Genomic DNA, 18837 nt, shown 5'->3' with positions numbered 1-18837 from the left:
ATGAGGTATATTAATTGACAATTACTGTTGTTTAAACCCAGGTCAACTGTAAGTGAACAATCCTATGATTATAAGTTCACCACCTATGGTATGGTTTTCTTTCAATTAATGTTGAAAATAATAAAAATTTTTTGTAAAAATAACTATTATTAAACTAGTATTAGGAACAAATTAACATGAAATTAATTTAAATCACTTAAAAAAACAGGAAGTTTGTATCGAAGAACTGGATGAGTGATAGTCTCGGGTAGATTAGTATTAAAAAAATTAGACATATTTTTCACTCAATTTGTTATTTTAACGTAATTAGCTAAAACAAAGCATTTAGCCTGGCATCATACTGTTTATAACCTCAACAGATATCAAATATAAAAATAATTACAAAATCATGTGGAAAGGATATCTTTTTTAAACATATTGAAATAAGTAAACCTCTGTGTATGTATGAGGCAGGGCTGAGAAGTTCATAGGCTGGCTATAAAGGAGTAATGTTAAAGCTGTGAAATCTTGCATGCAATAATTTCTCCTCTCGCTATTCATATCTGCATTGATTTTTTCCAGGTAAACTGACATCTGAGTGCTCAAAAAAGACTTCAAAAGTAACTAGTAGCAACTTCTCTTGAAAATGGACAAAATTTGGCATCATGGTGTTATCAAGTACCTGCAGAAAAAGGGTTTAGCTCCCAACAATATCTATGCAAATATGGTTGCTACATTAGGGGATGACACACTAGTTTTACCAACAGAGCAAAAGTGGGCTGTTGAATTTAGGAGGGTAAGGGAGAGTCTTGAAGACAATCCAAATTTGGACATCCTGCAACTGCCACCACCAAGGAAAACATCGATCATCTTCATCACATAATGATGGATGACAAGCGATTGACTATAAATCAAAGAGCCAATGCTTTCAGTATATCCTGCGAGAGAGTTGAATATATTTTCCACAATGAACTTGGTATGACACAGATTTCTGCTCGGTGGGTGTCACATCTGACACCTGATCAAAAGTGCACTAGACTGATCACATCACAGGAAAATCTGACACTGAGGCAGATCCAGCTGGTTTCCTCAAACATTTCCTAACCCAAGATGAGTGTTAGCTTCATTACTTTGAACTAGAGACAATCCATGCAGTGGAAACACACCTCCTCACCTGCTTCAAAGGAGGCCAAGGTAGTTTCATCTGCAGGGAAGGTGATGGCCTCAGTTTTTTAGGATGTAAAAGGCATTGTGTTTATTGACTACCTTCAAAAGGCTCACACCTTCAGTTGAGAGTACTATATCAACTTGCTGAGGTAGTTGCAAAAAGCTATCAAGACCAAACACTGAAGAAAACTGAAAAAAGGAGTTTTATTTCATCAGCACAATGCTCCAGCACACAAGTCCTTGCTTTCAATGGCTGCTGTGTGTGACTTTGGCTTTGAACTTGGTTGATCACCCTCTCTATTCTCATTTGTCTCCAACATGGATAAACACTTGGCTGGGAACCAGTATCACAGTGATGATGATGTTATGTCTGTTGTCAATGACTTTTTTGACCAGCAGAATGAAAGCTTCTCCACCAACTGGATCCAAACACTACAAACAACACTGATGGAAGAACTGTGTGAACTGCAATAGGAACTATGTAGTAAAATTACCCTTATCTGGTTACAATTCATGAGAGTATCCTGGTCAGCCTATGAACTTCTCAGTCGCCCCCCCCCCCTATGTGTGTGTGTGTGTGATGACTAGGATTTACAATGCATAAGCTGTTACACATCCAACTGTACTTGACAGACTACATATCAGTCTTTTGAAAGAAACATTTTAGTGAATTCACAAATCAGAACACTTCAAAAAGTGGGTTATTAAAATTAGTTTTTATATTCCTAAAAACAGACATCCTATTAAAATTTACATGCCATAGTTGGGATTTAGAACATATACACATATTCTATGACAACCCACAAACCATAAAACAAAATTTAGGACAATACACATACACATTTTATGACAATCCACACATTATAACCTATATTAACAATAATATACACATTTTATTGTGTCTTGGTCCATCATTTAATCTATCCAGCCATCGACTTCCATTTTTTATTGGTATTTTTGTATTTTCTGATCTTCTGAACCTGATGGCACAACTTTATCTCTTACCTTTATCCCTCAAAGTAATTTATCTAGTGCTATAAATCAGTGCTTCACTAAATTTTAACCATTGTCCCTCCTTTCTTTTACTGCCCCCTTTGCTACTATGCAGCACTACCCCACCATTTGTTAATTAATGCAATATCAATCAGTCCAGAGTAATTTAGTTTCACATACTAGTTTACTCTTTTACTTGTTCCAGTCATTTGACTACGGCCATGCTGGAGCACCGCCTTTAGTTGAGCAAATCGACCCCAGGACTTATTCTTTGTAAGCCTAGTACTTATTCTAGGTTATGCTAAATTATGGGGACGTAAACACACCAGCATCGGTTGTCAAGCAATGTTGGGTGGACAAACACAGACACACAAACATATACACAAACATAAATACATATATATATATATATATATATATATATATATATATATATACATACATATACACAACAAGCTTCTTTCAGTTTCCGTTTACCAAATCCACTCACAAGGCTTTGGTCGGATTGAGGCTATAGTAGAAGACACTTGCCCAAGGTGCCACACAGTGGGACTGAACCCATAACCATGTGGTTGGTAAGCAAGCTACTTACCACACAGCCACTCCTACACCTATAGATTGATGAAGGTGACTCCATATCACAGTCATCATTCTACAATGAGCAAAGGTAATACATATTCAGGTTTGTCTACTTATTTACATTTCAAAGTCTATGTTTATTATTGTTGATAAGCACAAATGTTGATGCAGTTGATTTGACCCTATCTTAAAATTGCTGGCCTTGTGCCAAAATTAGAAAGAATTGTTGTTGATGTGTGGCTATTATGATTATTGTTCATGTGAGGATTATCATATTACATTAAAATTTCTTAGCTTTAATATTTTAATACCAAAGATTAAGAAGAAAAACATTACTCATGCATTTACCACGTGCCACTCACTTTGTCCTCAGTACCCATATAAAATTTTCTTTCCCTAGGGGGCAGTACTCACTCTGCAACAACTGCACCAACATCCACTCTGAGCCAACAAGAGAGTTTCAACATTGTCACTCTAGAATTGCTAGAAATAGCAGCCAAATTTCCCTCCAAATGAAACCCAACATTTTAAAATATGAAGGACACATTGAGTAATGCAGTCTTGAGATATACAAAACAAGCAGCATGACATCGTGAAGTATATTTGCCATCTAAATGTGGCTGACCCATATGGGACGATGCTACTGTAGTTTATAGTGCTGCTACTGTTTACATCTCGCTCAGAGATTTATTATTGCTTGTTTCTCCTTTTTTAAAATCAGCGATGGTTTGTCACTGGAAAAAGTGTATAGTATTTTGCGTTTGGAATCACTTCTCGTCCCTAGCCAGTGATTGTCACATGTTGATGACAGGTTACTACTCAGAAACCCGGGTCTGTGTGTATCACGTAAGACTAGAGATGGGAATGATGATTTCCTTTCGCAAATACTGATCGGGTACAGACAGTGTGTTGTTAGCCAGCTGGAGAAGATGTCTTCCTGGGGCATGGATGGTGGCTCACTTGCATTTAATGATGCTGCAAAGAAAGATACTTGGAGACAACACTATGAAAGGTTGTTAAATGTGGAGAATGAATAGGACAAGGAAAGTCTGCCAAATATTGACCCAACTGAGGAACCAGCTATCCGAATCAACAGTACCTTTGTAAATAAACAATTAAGGGTATGAAGACAGGGAAAGCCCCTGGCCTATCGGAAATCACTGCTGAGATGCTAAAAATATCTGGAGGTGTAGGCTATAGTCTAGTCACCCATATAGTTAACCAGGTGATACATGAAGGTATCATACCCAATGACTGGTGTAGCAGCACCATAGTCAACTGCTACAAAGGTAAAGGTGACACCTTAGATAGAAATATTTATACAGGTATCAAATTGTTGGATCAGGTGATGAAAGTTATGGAGAAAGTCATAGCCCAACTAATTAAGGAGAGAGTTAATTTAGATGAGATACAGTTCTGGTAAGACAGTTGTAGGAGAAATAGCTGGTCAAAAAATAAACCTTTGTACTTGTCTTTTGTTGACATGGAGAAAACCTTTGACAGGGTCCCCTGATCCCTTGTCTGGTAGTCAATGCAGAAACTAGGGATAGACAAGTGGTTGGTGAGAGCTGTACAAGCCATGTACAGGGATGCTGTCAGTAAGGTGAAGGTTGGCAATGAGTATAGTGAATAATTCAGGGTACAAGTAGGAGTTCACCAAGGATCAGTCCTCAACTCCCTCTTGTTCATAGTCCTCTAGGCAATAACATAGGAATTCAGGACAGGCTGCCCCTGGGAGATCCTCTATGCTGATGACCCTGTTTTTATAGCTGAATCACTACCAGAACTAGAGGAGAAGTTTCAGGAGTGGAAGTAAGGTCAAGAATCAAAGGGCCGTAGATAACCTAGCAAAAACCAAAGTCTTAATAGGTGGGAAAGCAGACAAATCACAAATCCCTTCAGGTAGATGGCCCTGCTCAATCTGTAGAAAAGGTGTAGGTAGAAACTCCATAAGATGTACCTGGTGGAAAACTATGGGCACGTAAGAGGTGCAGCAATATCAAAGGAAGGCTAACTAGGAAGATAGTTTGTGTATGTGGAAGGCGCACAGGAATAATTAACACTAAAAATGTAGAGAAAATAGATTCCATCAACTGCCAGGGGGGAAAACTAAAAGTAGTTGATAGCTTCCATTACCTATGCGACTCAGTCAGTGGCAGAGGTGGAAGCTCCAAGAGTGTAGCTGCTAGAATAAGAATAGGCTGGGCAAAGTTCAGAGAGTTCCTACCTCTTCTGGTCACAAAGGACCTCTCACTCAAAGTGAAAGGCAGACTGTATGATGCCTGTGTGCGAACAGCCATGCTACATGGCAGTGAAACGTGCATAGGCTTGTAAGGAATGAAGCTAGTATGCATTCACTAGATGTGTAATGTCAGTGCGCATGCACGACAGAGTGTAAGCACCCTGAGAGAAAAGTTGGGCATAAGAAGCATCATATGTGGTGTGCAAGAGAAACGACTGCACTGGTATGGTCATGTGATGTGAATGAATGAGGACAGCTGTGTGAAGAAGTGTTGCACTCTGGGTGTGGAGGGAACTTGTGGAAGAGGCAGACCCAGGAAGATATGGGACGAGTTGGTGAAGCATGATCTTTGAATGTTGGGCCTCACAGAGGCAATGACAAGCTACTGAGACCTTTAGTGATATGCCGTGCTTGAGAAGATCTGTCAAACCAAGTGTGATCGTAGTCATAGTCAATGCCAGTGTCACGTAACTGGCCTATTAAAAGCACCCTTCAAACGTTGGACGATATGCTGTGCTTGTGAAAACCTGTTGAATCGAGTGAAATTGTAGTAATGGCTAATGCCAGTGCCATTTGACTGGCACGTAAAAGCACCGTTCATATGTTGGGCCTCATGGAGGCAGTGACAATCAACCAAGATCTTTGGCAATATACTGTGCTTGTGTAGACCTGTGAAACCAAGTCTTGTGGCCGATGCTGGTGTGAAGTCAATGGTACATAAAAATCTTTTTAGAGAGTAGTGTTATGGTTTACAGTTATAATATTTAGAGACAGATTTTTTTCAAAATGTTAGGATTAAGAAAGAAACTTTTTTAGAGAGTAGAATGGCACTAACCTCCAGGAAGAAATTTCACAAATTGTGTATAAAGTGTAATAAATGTCCAAGCACTTTCACTTCTCAAGTTATAAAGCAGGTGTTATGGTAGAAGATATAGATGTTAAATTTGGGGGTGAGGTTCCAGGACAATGGAGATAGATAGATGGATTCTTACAGTTGACATGGAAGAAAGAAACCAGGCATTTGAACACAGGTACTTCAGAAGGCTGCTATATATAATGCACACAGAGTACAAAACAAACAACTTTGTCAGGCAGCAAGTCAACAAATATGATGGCAAACCGGAATACTCCTTGTGCAGGTAAAAAGATGAAAGTTTGCCTGGCCCAATCATGTATCTTGCTACAACTCCTTGTCCAAAACCATCCTTCATGGCACAGGTGAGAGAAACAGAGAAAATCCTAGTCTAACAAGTACTAGGCAGGTCTGTGACCCAGTAACACTTGATATAACAGAAACTAGAAGGTGAGACAGACTGTAAAAACATCTAGAGTGGCACCCCAACAACTGACAGCATAAGTTAAGAGTACTTGATTTTTATGATATGCACTGTGTGTGTGTGAGAGAGAGAGAGAGAGAGAGAGAGAGAGAGCGCGCACTGAATCTGTGAATTGTATTTACTGGTGTATAATGCAAGAAATTTAATACAAAAATCAAGATCAAATTTGTGCGAAGGAGGAGTAACATTATACTCAAGTAAAAAAAAAAAGAACGAATAAAAATGCATCACTGACTTTCCAGTACAAAACATAAGAATTGCACGATATTATTTGAGACCACACTGTACTTGAATAAATATGGCAGCTGTGCAACCAACTTATGAGTCATAAGGTTGTTCAGGTCTAATTGAAGTTGCACCACCACTATCAAAGGTTCAGCCAACCATGAAGCGTGCTTACTTCTCAAACTAGATTAACCAGATGAAGATTAGTATCTTTAACTCTTTTTGAATTTATATGTGTGTGTGTGTGTGTGTAAAGTATGTGTGGCTTCTTGCTTGAAATCATGTGATGATTGGAAACAAGTGTCACATCCTACATGCAGTGTCCATTTCCAATCTTTTGTAGAAACATGTTTGACCATGGGGAAATATATATATTGCTTGGAAACAGGTGAGGGCTCATGACAAGAAGAGCATCAGGACATAGCAAACCTGCCACAGTGAATCAATGAATTCCATCTGACGCATGCAAACATGGAAAAGTGAGCATTAAAATGATGATGATGATGAAATAATAAAACCATATTTAGAATAGTGACAAAACTGAAATGCTTATCCTTACTGTTTAACACCCATTTTCCATGCTGGCATAGGTTGAACACTGAAAGATCAACAACAGCCACTACCACCACCATTTTGTCAACTTTCCATGTTGGCATGGGTTGAATAGGTTGTCATGCCCAGAGTCAGTCCTTATTTGAAACTCTTGCTCTCTTAGACAGGTTGGAACACAATGTCTCATTCATAGATTTCCTTTGTGGCATGGTTTCTACAGCTGGATGTCCTTCCTAATGCCAACTGTTTTATAGAGTGTACTGGATGCATTTTATCCTGGCCCCAATATTAGAGAGGCTGTCATTTCTTTGAGAAGACTAAAGAGCTCTCTTGACCCTGTGGGGTCTGTTCTATGCAGTGTCATCAAATGAATAAGAGGACCAATGACAGCAGGATCAGTATGAGTGGGTGAAGTGAGCAAGGTTACAATGGGAAAAACATGATTGGAGCAGAGAGAGAGAGAATGCTAAGAGTAATTGAAAACAGACAGTAATGGTAGCTACATCTGTTGGTGAGAGAGAGAGAGAGATAAGCAATAGTAAGAGAGAGTGATTGATGTCTAGTAGTTAGGGGAAAAGTATAGAAATGATGATGTGAGTGTATCAGATACAAACACATCTGCTAGTGTCCAGGTTAAACAAGTGACATGGTGCAGTGGATAGGAGAGAGGATGAGTGATGGGCAGATGAATGATTGAGAGCATTGAGAGACTGAGAGATGAGTGACAGAAACAATAAAGACAGGGAGCATCAAGGATGAATGAGATGTGTGGATATCAATAAAGCAGGGAGGGAAGAAGGAGAGACAGATGGAAGCTTAACAAGGATACAGTAGGAGAGAGACCCAAATAAGATATGTCAATACAACCCTTTCAATAGGTTTTATTTATCTAGCTCTGCATATCACCAATCATCATCATCTTTTGTTATCTCTTTCGAGACAGTATCAATTCATCACTTCATCCCATGCCTTCCTACATCTCCCTCTTCTACAGGTTTCATCTACTTTGAAAGACTTGCACTTATTTATACAACTGACATCATCCAAACTCATTATATGCCTGTACCAGCACAGTCTTCTCTCATGCATACTATAATACCTTTTATATCCAAGATTTTATCTCAGCTCTCTTGTGCTCTGTCATTTATGCACAAATAACATTACACATACAGTAGAGCATGCTCAATTTATGTCATTTTAGTTTTCACAAAACCACTGCATTCAAAGCCCATGTCTCACTACTATGCAGAACTGCAGTACATAACAAGAATCATACAATCCATTTTTCACAGTAAGAGAAAACCTTTTGTTGCCAACAATATGATTAGCTCCCTGAACTCCCCTAGTCACTCTTCTTGCTGTTATAGTCTCAGAACAGTCACTTTCACTGTTAATTAGGTCTGTTTAGTAACAACAGCTGTCAATAATTTCTAGCGAATTAAGAGCAGTTTTTTGTTTTGTGTTGGTAAAATATTTCATTAGCCTTTTTGTTACTATATTTCTAATCAAAATACATCCCTTAATGTATTTCAGTTAAATTCTAAAATAATCATGAATTTAGACTGGTTTCATATAACATCTATAATTTTTTTATTTACTTATCAACATATGTAATTTTTGGAACACAACTTAACAAAGGGTTCTTAAATCTATTGCATAATTTTTGTCTCAAAGTGACTCTCATACAAGTAAATATAAAATTATTTCAATTTTGTTTACACATCACCATAGAAAATGGGATATATGATATTCAATTGGGTTTACAGCAAAACTTAAATATAGATGAATCGTGTACATTAATGAATTATCAGTTGAACTTAAGACAGGAGTAGCAATTAAAGTAAAAATAGAATGAAATACTGGAATATATCTTCAAAGAAAACTAGAAAGTAAAATACATACACCAAATAAATACTCAGAAACATATAACAACAACTCAGAATACAAATTACTCAAAATTTGTCATTCACTGTACAGGTAAATTAAAATTACAGGTAAATTAAAATTACAGGTAGAAAAAATAAAAACAAGGCAAATTTGAAAAAAATATATTCATAAAATCAAATTATACCATCATCATCATTTAATGTCCATTGTCCATGCTGGCACGGGTTTGAAGGTTTGATTGAGCTGGCATTCTGGAAGGCTGCACCAGACTCCAGTCTGATTTGGCCTGGGTTTCTATGGCTGGATGCCCTTCCTAATGTGAACCACTCTGAGAGTATAATGGGTTCTTTTACGTGCTACTGGTACGGGTGCCAATTTGCATGACAACGATATCTGCCATGACTGTGATTTTGCTCGGCTTGATGGGTCTTCTTCTCAAGCATGATATAATGCCAAAGGTCTTGGTCATTGACTCTGTGAGGCCCAATGCTTGAAAGAAACTCAGTCACTTTGCCTCCATGAGGCCCAACTTTTCTACACTAGGTACAAGGCCAGAAATTTTTTGGAGGGGGGAGGTAGTCGATTAGATCAATCCCAGAACGCAACTGGTACTTAATTTATCGACCCCCAGAAGGATGAAAGGCAAAGTTGAACTTAGCGGAATTTGAACTCAGAGTGTAAAGACAGACAAAATACAGCCAAGCATTTCACCCAGCGTGCTAACAATTGAGCCAGCTTGCTGCCTTTCCATGAGGCCCAACACTCGAAAGGAACTCCGTGAGGCTCAGCATTCAAAAGATGTTCTTTATGTGCCACCAGCACAAGTGCACTTGGCTTGACAGGTCCTCCCAAGCACAACACATTGCCAAAGGTCTCAGTCACCAGTCATTGCCTCTGAGAGGCTCAAAGTTCAAAGATCATGCTTCACCACCTCATCCCATGTCTTCCTGGGTCTGCCTCTACCACAGATTCCCTCCACGATTAGAGATCAGCACTTCTTTACACAGCTGTCCTTGTCCATATGCATCACGTGACCATATCAGCACAGTCGTGTCTCTTGCACACCACATTTGATTCCTCTTATGCCTAACTTTTCTCTCAAGATTCTTACACTATCGAACATGCACATTGACATTGCACATCCAGCGAAGCATACTGGCTTCATTTCTTTCAAACCTACACAACTCCATGCTTCACTGTCATGCAGCATAGCTGTTTGCACACAGGCATCAAACAATCTGCCTTTCACTCTGAGAGTGAGGCCCTTTGTTGCCAGCAGGAGCTCTCAGCCTAATCTTATTCTCATAGCTATGTTCTTGGAGAATCCACCTCCACTACTAACTTGGTCACCTAGATAAAGGAAGCTATCTACTACCTCTAGCTTGTCCCCGCTGGCAGTTGATGAAGTCTATTTTCTGCACATTTTCAGCATTTATTGTACCTGTGCACCTTCCACATACAAAAGTTAGTTTCCTTGTTAACCTTCCTCTGATATTACTGCACCTTTTGTGTGTCCAAAGCTTACACTGGGTGCATCTTATGGAGTTTCAACCTACACCTTTTCTACAGATTGAGCAGGGCCATCTAATTGAAGGGTTTTGTGATTTGTCTGCTTTCCTACTTATTAAGACTTTGGTTTTTGCTAGGTTATCTACGGCCCTTTGATTCTAGACCTTGCCTCCATACCTGGAACTTCTCTAGTTCATGTAGTGATTCAGCTATAAGAGCAAGGTCATTAGCACAGAGGATCTCCCAGGGGCAGCCTGTCCTGGATTCCTCTGTTATTGCCTGAAGGAATATAATGAACAAAAGGGGGCTGAGCACCGATCCTTTGTGAACACCTACTTGTGCCCTGAATTCTTTGCTGTACTCATTGCCCACCCTCACCTTACTGGTAGCATACTTATACAAGGCTTGAACAGCTCTTATCAACTACTCGTCTATCCCCACTTTCCACATTGACCACCAGATAAGGGATCAAGGGACCCTGTCAAAACCTTTCTTCAAGTCAACAAAAGCCAAGTACAGAGGTTTATCTTTGGTTAGGTATTTCTCTTGCAGTTGCCTTATCAGAAAAATAGCATCAGTGGTGCTTCTACCTGGAACAAAACCAAACTGCATCTCATCTGGACTAACTCTCTCCCTAATTAGTTGGGCTATGATTCTCTCTGCAACTTTCATCACCTGATCCAACAATTTGATATCTCTGTTATTATTTCTATCACAGGCATCACCTTTACCTTTGTAGCAGTTAACTATGGTGCTACTACATTGGGTATGACTCCTCCATGAATCAACTGATTTACAATACAGCTAACTAGACCATAACTTACACCACCAGATATTTTAAGCACCTCAGCAGTGATTCCTGAAGGATCAGAGGCTTTCCCTTTCTTCATATCTTTAATTGCTTTATCAGCCAGGGTACTGTCGATTCGGATAGCTGGTCCCTCAACTGGGTCAACATTTGGCAGACTCGCCTCTTCCCAATCATTCTCCATGTTCAGCAGTCTTTCATAATGGCATCTCCAAGCCTCTTTCTTCGCAGAATCCTATGACATCACAATTTTCTCTCACACACTGTCTTGCAATCTGAAATACTTCAGTCCTTTGGTCCTCATGACGCTGAATATTGGCAAACTACTTCTTTTCCGTTTCCCCCCTTGGCTAGATATACCTATCTCCTAGCTTCCCTTCTGGCTATCTGATATAGTTCCCTGCTGCCCCCACTCTTCCAGGCCTGTTTCTTTGTTCTAATGGCTCTGTCTACAGTATTGTTCCACCACTACGTTACCATAGGTCTGGTTGAGACTTTGCACCAGTCACAGATTTGGTCTGTGGTACTCAGCAAGCTGTCTTGCAGGAATTCCCAGTTGCTCTCTATGTCACAAGTTTTGTAGCTTCTGTCTGTCTGTCTGTCTCTCATCAAATTTCTTGATGAGGATGTCCCTAAATCTCTGACCATATGAAATGTCCTTAAGCTTCCAAGTCTTTCTTTTCCAGATTGGTCTGCTTCTTGGCATCCTTCTAACCTGGAGTCTAAAGTCACCAATGCCTAGTCTAAGCTGGGGGGGGGGGGGGGGGTACATTCTTTACCAGGGAGACTCTTTGCATTTGAGAGCAACCATGCATCCTTCTGCCTGGTGAGAATGAAATCAATCTGGTTAGCAGAGTCACTCGAGTGATAGGTTATCAGGTGGCTGGCTGGCTTCCTGAAGTTGGTGTTGCAGATCAATATGTTATTTGCATCACAAAACTCCAATCGCCTTGTTCCCTCTTCGTTCTGGGAACCAATTCCATGGCCCCCATGTACACCGTGGAAGATACCAGGCTGCCGTCTGACATGCCCATTGAAATCCCCAGCCATGTAGATGAGATCATTGTCACTCCTTTTATACTTGTAACCACTGTAGCACATGTACATGTTGCCACAGCTTCTAAAACCACCACAAATTTGACCAAACAAAAAAAAAAACGTATAAAAATATATACAACCCTGGATACAGTATGGAAGCGATCAAAGTTTGGTTCTCTATATGCTGGTGTACTGCTTGTTTCTCACTGCTCCAGTAGTTTGTAATTCTGGCAAGCTTTCTTATTCCCATAATAATATTAATTGCAAAAAATGCTCAGATTTCATCCAAGCATGTGGAGAAACCACAGACTGTCTTTTTAATCTCATTATTTATATTCTATATAACGATTTGTTTCTGCAGTAACTGTTTTGAACAAACTAAGAGGAAAAAATATTAAAAAAATAATTTAATGGTTTGTCTCCAGGGAAAGATTGTGACTAGGTCCTGTGTCTTCAGAAAAACCATGAAGAAGACCAGGTACAAATCTATTTTCTTTGTTGCTACCGGAGTTATTGTCAGAATTGCTGGTTTTATTTTCAGAAATTGAAATACGTGATTCATAATCACACACCACATGGTTTTTGTGTTCATCATCAATACCTGATTTTTCCAGGTCTTCTGTTGAAAATCATTCAAATTCTGATTTACTACTTGACAACATGAACCTGTATTCATTTGGTGTTGGTATAAAAATCAATGTAGAAAAAATTTTGGAAAAAAAAAATCCAAATAATGCTGGATACTGTAACTCAATTGTCTATGTAGTGAAATAACATGTTTTCATGATTGTGGTAACATGATTTGTGCTGAAATTCTCATTTAAATATAAATAGATTATCTTGGGTATGTACGGACTGGCTGGTAATATAAGCTCTTGAAGTTTTGGGGCATCTATAGGTGGTTAGTAACTAAAGGGTCAATAATCCAAAGGTTGTCTATCATCTGTGCCAATCTTTTATCTTGGAGTTAAAATAACAATAGGAAATAGTGGAAGAAGAAGAAAACAAGAAAAAAAAGATTGTAGGGAAAGAAGTGAATTTAGAAAATCCTTACCCTGTCCAGAGAAAGTTTCCAATAATTTATCACTAACTGGTTTACCATGTTGAGCAAAAGCAGTCAGTGCTAGAGCTTTGTAAATCCCACTTCGAGATAAAAATCCTGTTTTTATATCAACAGCATCCCAAATCTAACAAAGAGATGAAAAACATTATTAATAAAGAAAATCAAAATTTTATAAGAATTTGATCATTTCAACAGAATCAACTTAATAGAAGAGTAGTAAACTAAATGCCAAAAATAAATTCAGCACTGACCTTCTACATTCGGAGTTTTATTGAGAACTAATTTTGCATTTCATACCATCTACGGTTGATAAAATAAATACTAAGTCATAATGAGGTTCACTCAGTTAATTCAGCATTCTTCCTTGAAAATGTGTTGCCTTACAAAAAATCCTAATTGTCATCATCTTAATGGGAGAAATCATTTTAATGTCCACTTTTCCATGCTTGTATGGGTCAGCCAGTATTTAAGGAAACAAACTCTGGCTAGCTGCCCTTTCTACCACCAACCACCACCACCTGTTTGCAAGCCAAGTAATATATCTTTGTGGCTGGACATGCTTTTACAGAAGAATCAAAACCAACAACACAACTTATATAATGGTGATGCTTGCTTAGAACTATAGAGATATAAACACACACCAAAATTATAATAATGAATTCAAACGAAATGCATCCATTTCAAGTCTGCATAAAATATCAGGTCATCCCATAAGTTCTGTCCGATTTTACCCTTTCTAAAATTGAATGAAATTTAATAGTATTTTAGAATGTCTAATGGAATTAAAAATTATTTTTATGCATTTGCGTACATTTAAACTAATTAAATATTATTTTACAGAATAATAGAATTAAAATTTCTTTGATTAAAACCCTTCTAACATGGAAGGATCCAAAGAGCATTTGGGGCACATAATGCTTTATGGATACAAAAAAAAGAAACTCTGCAGCCGAAGCAACTCAAAACATACACTCTGTTTATGGGAAAGAATGCATGAATGAAAGAACTTGCAGAAGATGGTTTGCAAAATTCAGAAGTGGAGATTTCAGCCTTGAAGATGAAGATTGAACAGGACGTCCAGTTGAGTTTGATGATAAGCTCCTTGAGGCATTACTTGAAGAAAAACCTGCATTATCAGTTGAAGAATTGGCAATAATGCTTAGTTTAAACCATACAACTGTTCATTGTCATCTTCAACAACTTGGAAAGGTTTCTAAACTTGGAAAATGGGTGCCTCATGAATTGTCTGAAAGCAACTGCAAATCCTGAGTTGACATCTGCTCTTCTCTCCATTCTTGCAAACTCATTTCACCCTTTTTGGATAGACATGTGACTGGTGGCAAAAATGGATCTTCTATCGAAATGTTAAATGTCGTAAACAGTGGCTTGGTAAAAGGGAAAAAGCTCAACTACAACCGAGAAGGGAACTTCATGGGAAAAAGGTTCTTCTCTCTATCTGGTGGGATTGCAAAAGAGTAATTCACTTAGAATTGTTACCACCTAATGCAACAATCAATGCTCAAGTCTACTGTCAGGAATTAGAGCATTTGAACCAAGCTTTGAAAAGTATTCCTTTTCCACCCCACTGCACATCATTAATACTTCTCTCTCCCTTTTTTCTCTTGTTCTTCACCTGTACCTTCAGCTGACCACCTGACTATTTGGCCTAAGTGTATTAATATTAATCCCCTTTCTCTGCTTCTTCCTTCACTCCTCCCTCTCTCATGCCCACCTCTCTAATGTATAATGGGTGAACAAACAAGTAGATTATTATTTACATGTTTGTGTGTATACATGTATGTGTATATATAGATATATGTGGGTGTATGTGTATTTATGTATATATATATATATTTTCTTCTTCTATCAGCCCTTTCACACTTGTTTTGTTCATTCCACTCTTCATTCTTCCGTTCTCCCTCCCTCACATTTCATAGCTTTTTCTTCATGCTCACTTTCGTTCCTCTTCACTTCACTGTGTCCCTATGATTTTTTCTTGCCCCTCCTTATTTCTTCTGTCCCTCTGCCACTACCTCTCTCTTTTCTCCCCCCTCCCCCGTGACTGGTGTTCCGTCAAGCCTGACGTTTCTTTCTTGATTTGGCCATTGTCCGTGCAACATCTATATTCTTCCCTGTGCCTGTGAAATCTTGTATCCCTGCCATAAGGCTTTACTTCCACTCACACCAGCTTAATTCAATTCGTCCCTAGTCAAAAGACACCTGTTGTTATGTCCTGTTATTTGTATTTGTGTAACTTTCTCCGTTTTTTTTCTGTCCTTGTTGTTGTATACATTCACTGTCCTTCTTCCCCAAACATCGCGTCCTCCTTCCACAAACACCTGGAATCTAATGTTTCGAAGGAATCTAATTCTCTTAGCTTAGTTTTTCCTTGGGGCTGGCCAGATTGGAGCAATCTCGAGTATAACCAGCTGAAATTGCAAAGATAATCTGGAACTCGACTGAGGAAAGAAAACCCCGAATGACTCGTCCTTGTTTTCTTTGTATCGCCTATCTCAACGTTTTGCATTCTTGTCCCATTATGTGTGTGTGTGTGTATATATATATATATATATATATATATATATATATATCTGAGTACCTTATTATTTTTTCTAATATATAATTCCTGTACATCACCTCCAAACCATCTAATATATATATATATATATATGTATATATGGGAGAATATACAAATAATAACAACAGACGAGGACAGGTGGTGTAAATAACAAAAGGATATATTAGTATGACGCTCGGGAATACGGAAAGTCTTTGACGTTTCGAGCTACGCTCTTCAACAGAAAGAATACGGAGACAAGGAGAAAAACACGGAGAAAAAAAATTGAATAGTGTTCAGTCAACGGTCAATCATATGTATATATATATATCTACTTGGTGGTGTTGCCACTTCTGGTCAGGTGTATGTGGAAGGAGGACGCATACCAATGGTACCAGTCAGTATATGAACACAAAAACTGGAAGATTATTTGCAAATGCAAATATGAAATGCAAAAACAGAAATTTAATTTACTACATCAAATGCCCAAATTGTGAAGAGATATATGTTGGTCCAACTAGGAATGCATTATTGGAATGCTCATGTGTGAACTGACAGCAAATTAGGGACCCTGATGTCGGTCAGATCCCTTTAAGAAACCAGCTGATTGAACAACTGTATCACAGACTCTAAGTCACTGTCTTTTTAGCTTTATATTTTATGGTCTAAGGAGAAAATAATTTTAATTCCCCGCTTTTCTTTCTTTCAGATTTTTTTGTTTTGTTTTCCAACCTTCCGCCTTTTATATCTGTTTCTTTCTTGCCTTTTTCCCTTTTTTCTCTCATCCTATCGTCCCATTTTTAGTTTGTTATGCCATGTGGGCAGTGTCTGATGATTGTGCTAAGACACCAGATGCATTAAAAAAACACTGTTTGGCATGCTCTCAGTACATGAAACCAATAGTAGCACTTCTATACCTTTTATTATGATTGTCTTACAACATACAGAAGATATCAATTGAAAGTCTTATTTATTTGGTCTATTTACATATTGTAAAGACACCCAAATGAACTCATTGCATAATATTCATTTGGATGACTGTGCCTTCAAATCATGACATCGGAGGAAGTAAATAAACTATAGTATTACTACATATCTCCATAAATTATGCCATGTACTACATAAAATTGTATGAATTACATAACATTATTCATATAAGATATGGGATAAATGATAGGGAAACAGTTGTAATGTTAATTTGACTTCTTTATTTCACATATTCTCGTGTCTCTCTCTTTCACAAGTTCCATCCACTTTGAGTGAATGGTACATCTTTATAGAGCTGATAGCATCCATCTACCTCAATGACCAAACCAGTGCTGTCTTCTCTCTTGCATACAGCATCTAATCCCTCTTATATCTAACTTCTTTCTCAATACACTAATACTGTCGCACATGTAAACTCACATAACACATCCAGCAGAGCATACTAGCCTCATTCCTCTCTAGCCTTCGCATGTCCTCTGCATTCAGGGTCCACATCACACCACTATGTAGAATTGCTGTTTGTATGCATGCATTATACAAGCTTCCTTTCACTCAGAGAGAGAAACCTTTCATAGTCAACAGTGGTAAAGGCTCCCTGAATTTTCTCCATCCTGTTCTTACTCTAGTTATTACATGCTCTGTACATCCTGACCCCTACTAATTTTGTCCCCTAAGTAGCAGAAATTATCCACGACTGCTAAAGAGCCTCCTGGGCATTTGAAAAAAATTGATTTCCTGAGTATCTGGAGTTTTTATAACTCCTGCACATCTTTCCACAAACAAACACTCCTTTCTCTGAATTTATATATTTATATATTTATATATATATATATATATATATATATATATATATATATATATATATACACATACATACACACGTTTATAAATTTGTGTTGCAAGATTCCTATTGTGAAACTGTGTTGAAACATTGTTGTAGTTCAGGATTGTCTTTCTTTTTCCCCCCCAAATAAATACAAGCACTATACAGGGGTTGGACAAAATAATGGAAACACCTAGCATCATAGCATCATTATTTTGAAATATCTATAAAGCCATCAAAAGCTTGTTTATTTTTATGCTTCTTGATATATTATTAGTGTTGCTTAATGTTTTGCTAAAATTGCTGGGGTTTTTCTTTCAGATATCATCAGAAAAAGGTAATTAAAATACATTAAAATGACAGATCTATTGGACTTTCAAAGAGGTTAAATTGTTGGTGCTCGTATAACAGGTGCTAGTATAATGAAAACAACCAAAATGTTTGGTGTATCAAGAAATACTGTCTCGAAAGTAATGACAGCCTTTGGGAAAGATGGAAAAACCTCCTCGTCAAAGCAATACTCCAGAAGAAAACCAAAACTTTCAAATAGAAACTGTTGGACTCTTATGTTAAAATTACTGCAGAGCTTAATGACCACCTCAAGAATAGTTTTCACAAAAAAGTTCACCGGGAGCTGCACAAAGCCAGATTTCATGGGAGGGCTGCAATCAAAAAACCATTACTTTCAAAAGCAAACGTTGCAAAGCTTTTAGAGTGGAGTAAACACCTACAGAATTGGTCCCTACAACAGTGGAAGAATGTTATTTTCTTGGAAAATCATCCTTTACTTATTTCTAACCACCGTCTGAGGATACGTGTAGAGACAGCCAAAAGAAGCATTTGACTCAGACTGCCTTCTTCCAACTGTTAAACATGGAGGAGGATCTGTGATGATCTGGGGGACTATATCTTGGAAATCAGCCAGCCCAATGGTTTCCCTTCATGGTAGAATTAATAGTGAAAACTATTTAAGTATTTTATCTAACAAAATTCACCCTATGGTTGTGGAACTGTTTCCAGAGGGAAACGAAATCTTTCAGGATGATTATGCACCAATTCACACAGTTAAAGTTGTTACTGAATGGCACGAG

At 38.1% G+C, this 18837-nt stretch overlaps 1 protein-coding gene across 2 annotated transcripts in view; it reads right to left on the bottom strand.

Moving 5' to 3' along the window:
* Positions 1–18837, bottom strand: part of LOC106867306 (sorting nexin-8) — an 81444-nt gene that overhangs the window by 55865 nt on the left and 6742 nt on the right. For both annotated transcript variants that reach the window (XM_089339804.1, XM_089339805.1), the window contains exon 3: positions 13371–13503. In XM_089339804.1, coding sequence (XP_089195930.1) covers positions 13371–13503 — 133 coding nt within the window. The remainder of the gene's footprint in view (positions 1–13370; positions 13504–18837) is intronic.

Source organism: Octopus bimaculoides, chromosome 22, assembly GCF_046866305.1.
Source record: "Octopus bimaculoides isolate indiv1 chromosome 22, ASM4686630v1, whole genome shotgun sequence".
NCBI lineage: Eukaryota > Metazoa > Mollusca > Cephalopoda > Octopoda > Octopodidae > Octopus > Octopus bimaculoides.
This window is presented reverse-complemented; position numbering and strand designations above follow the sequence as displayed.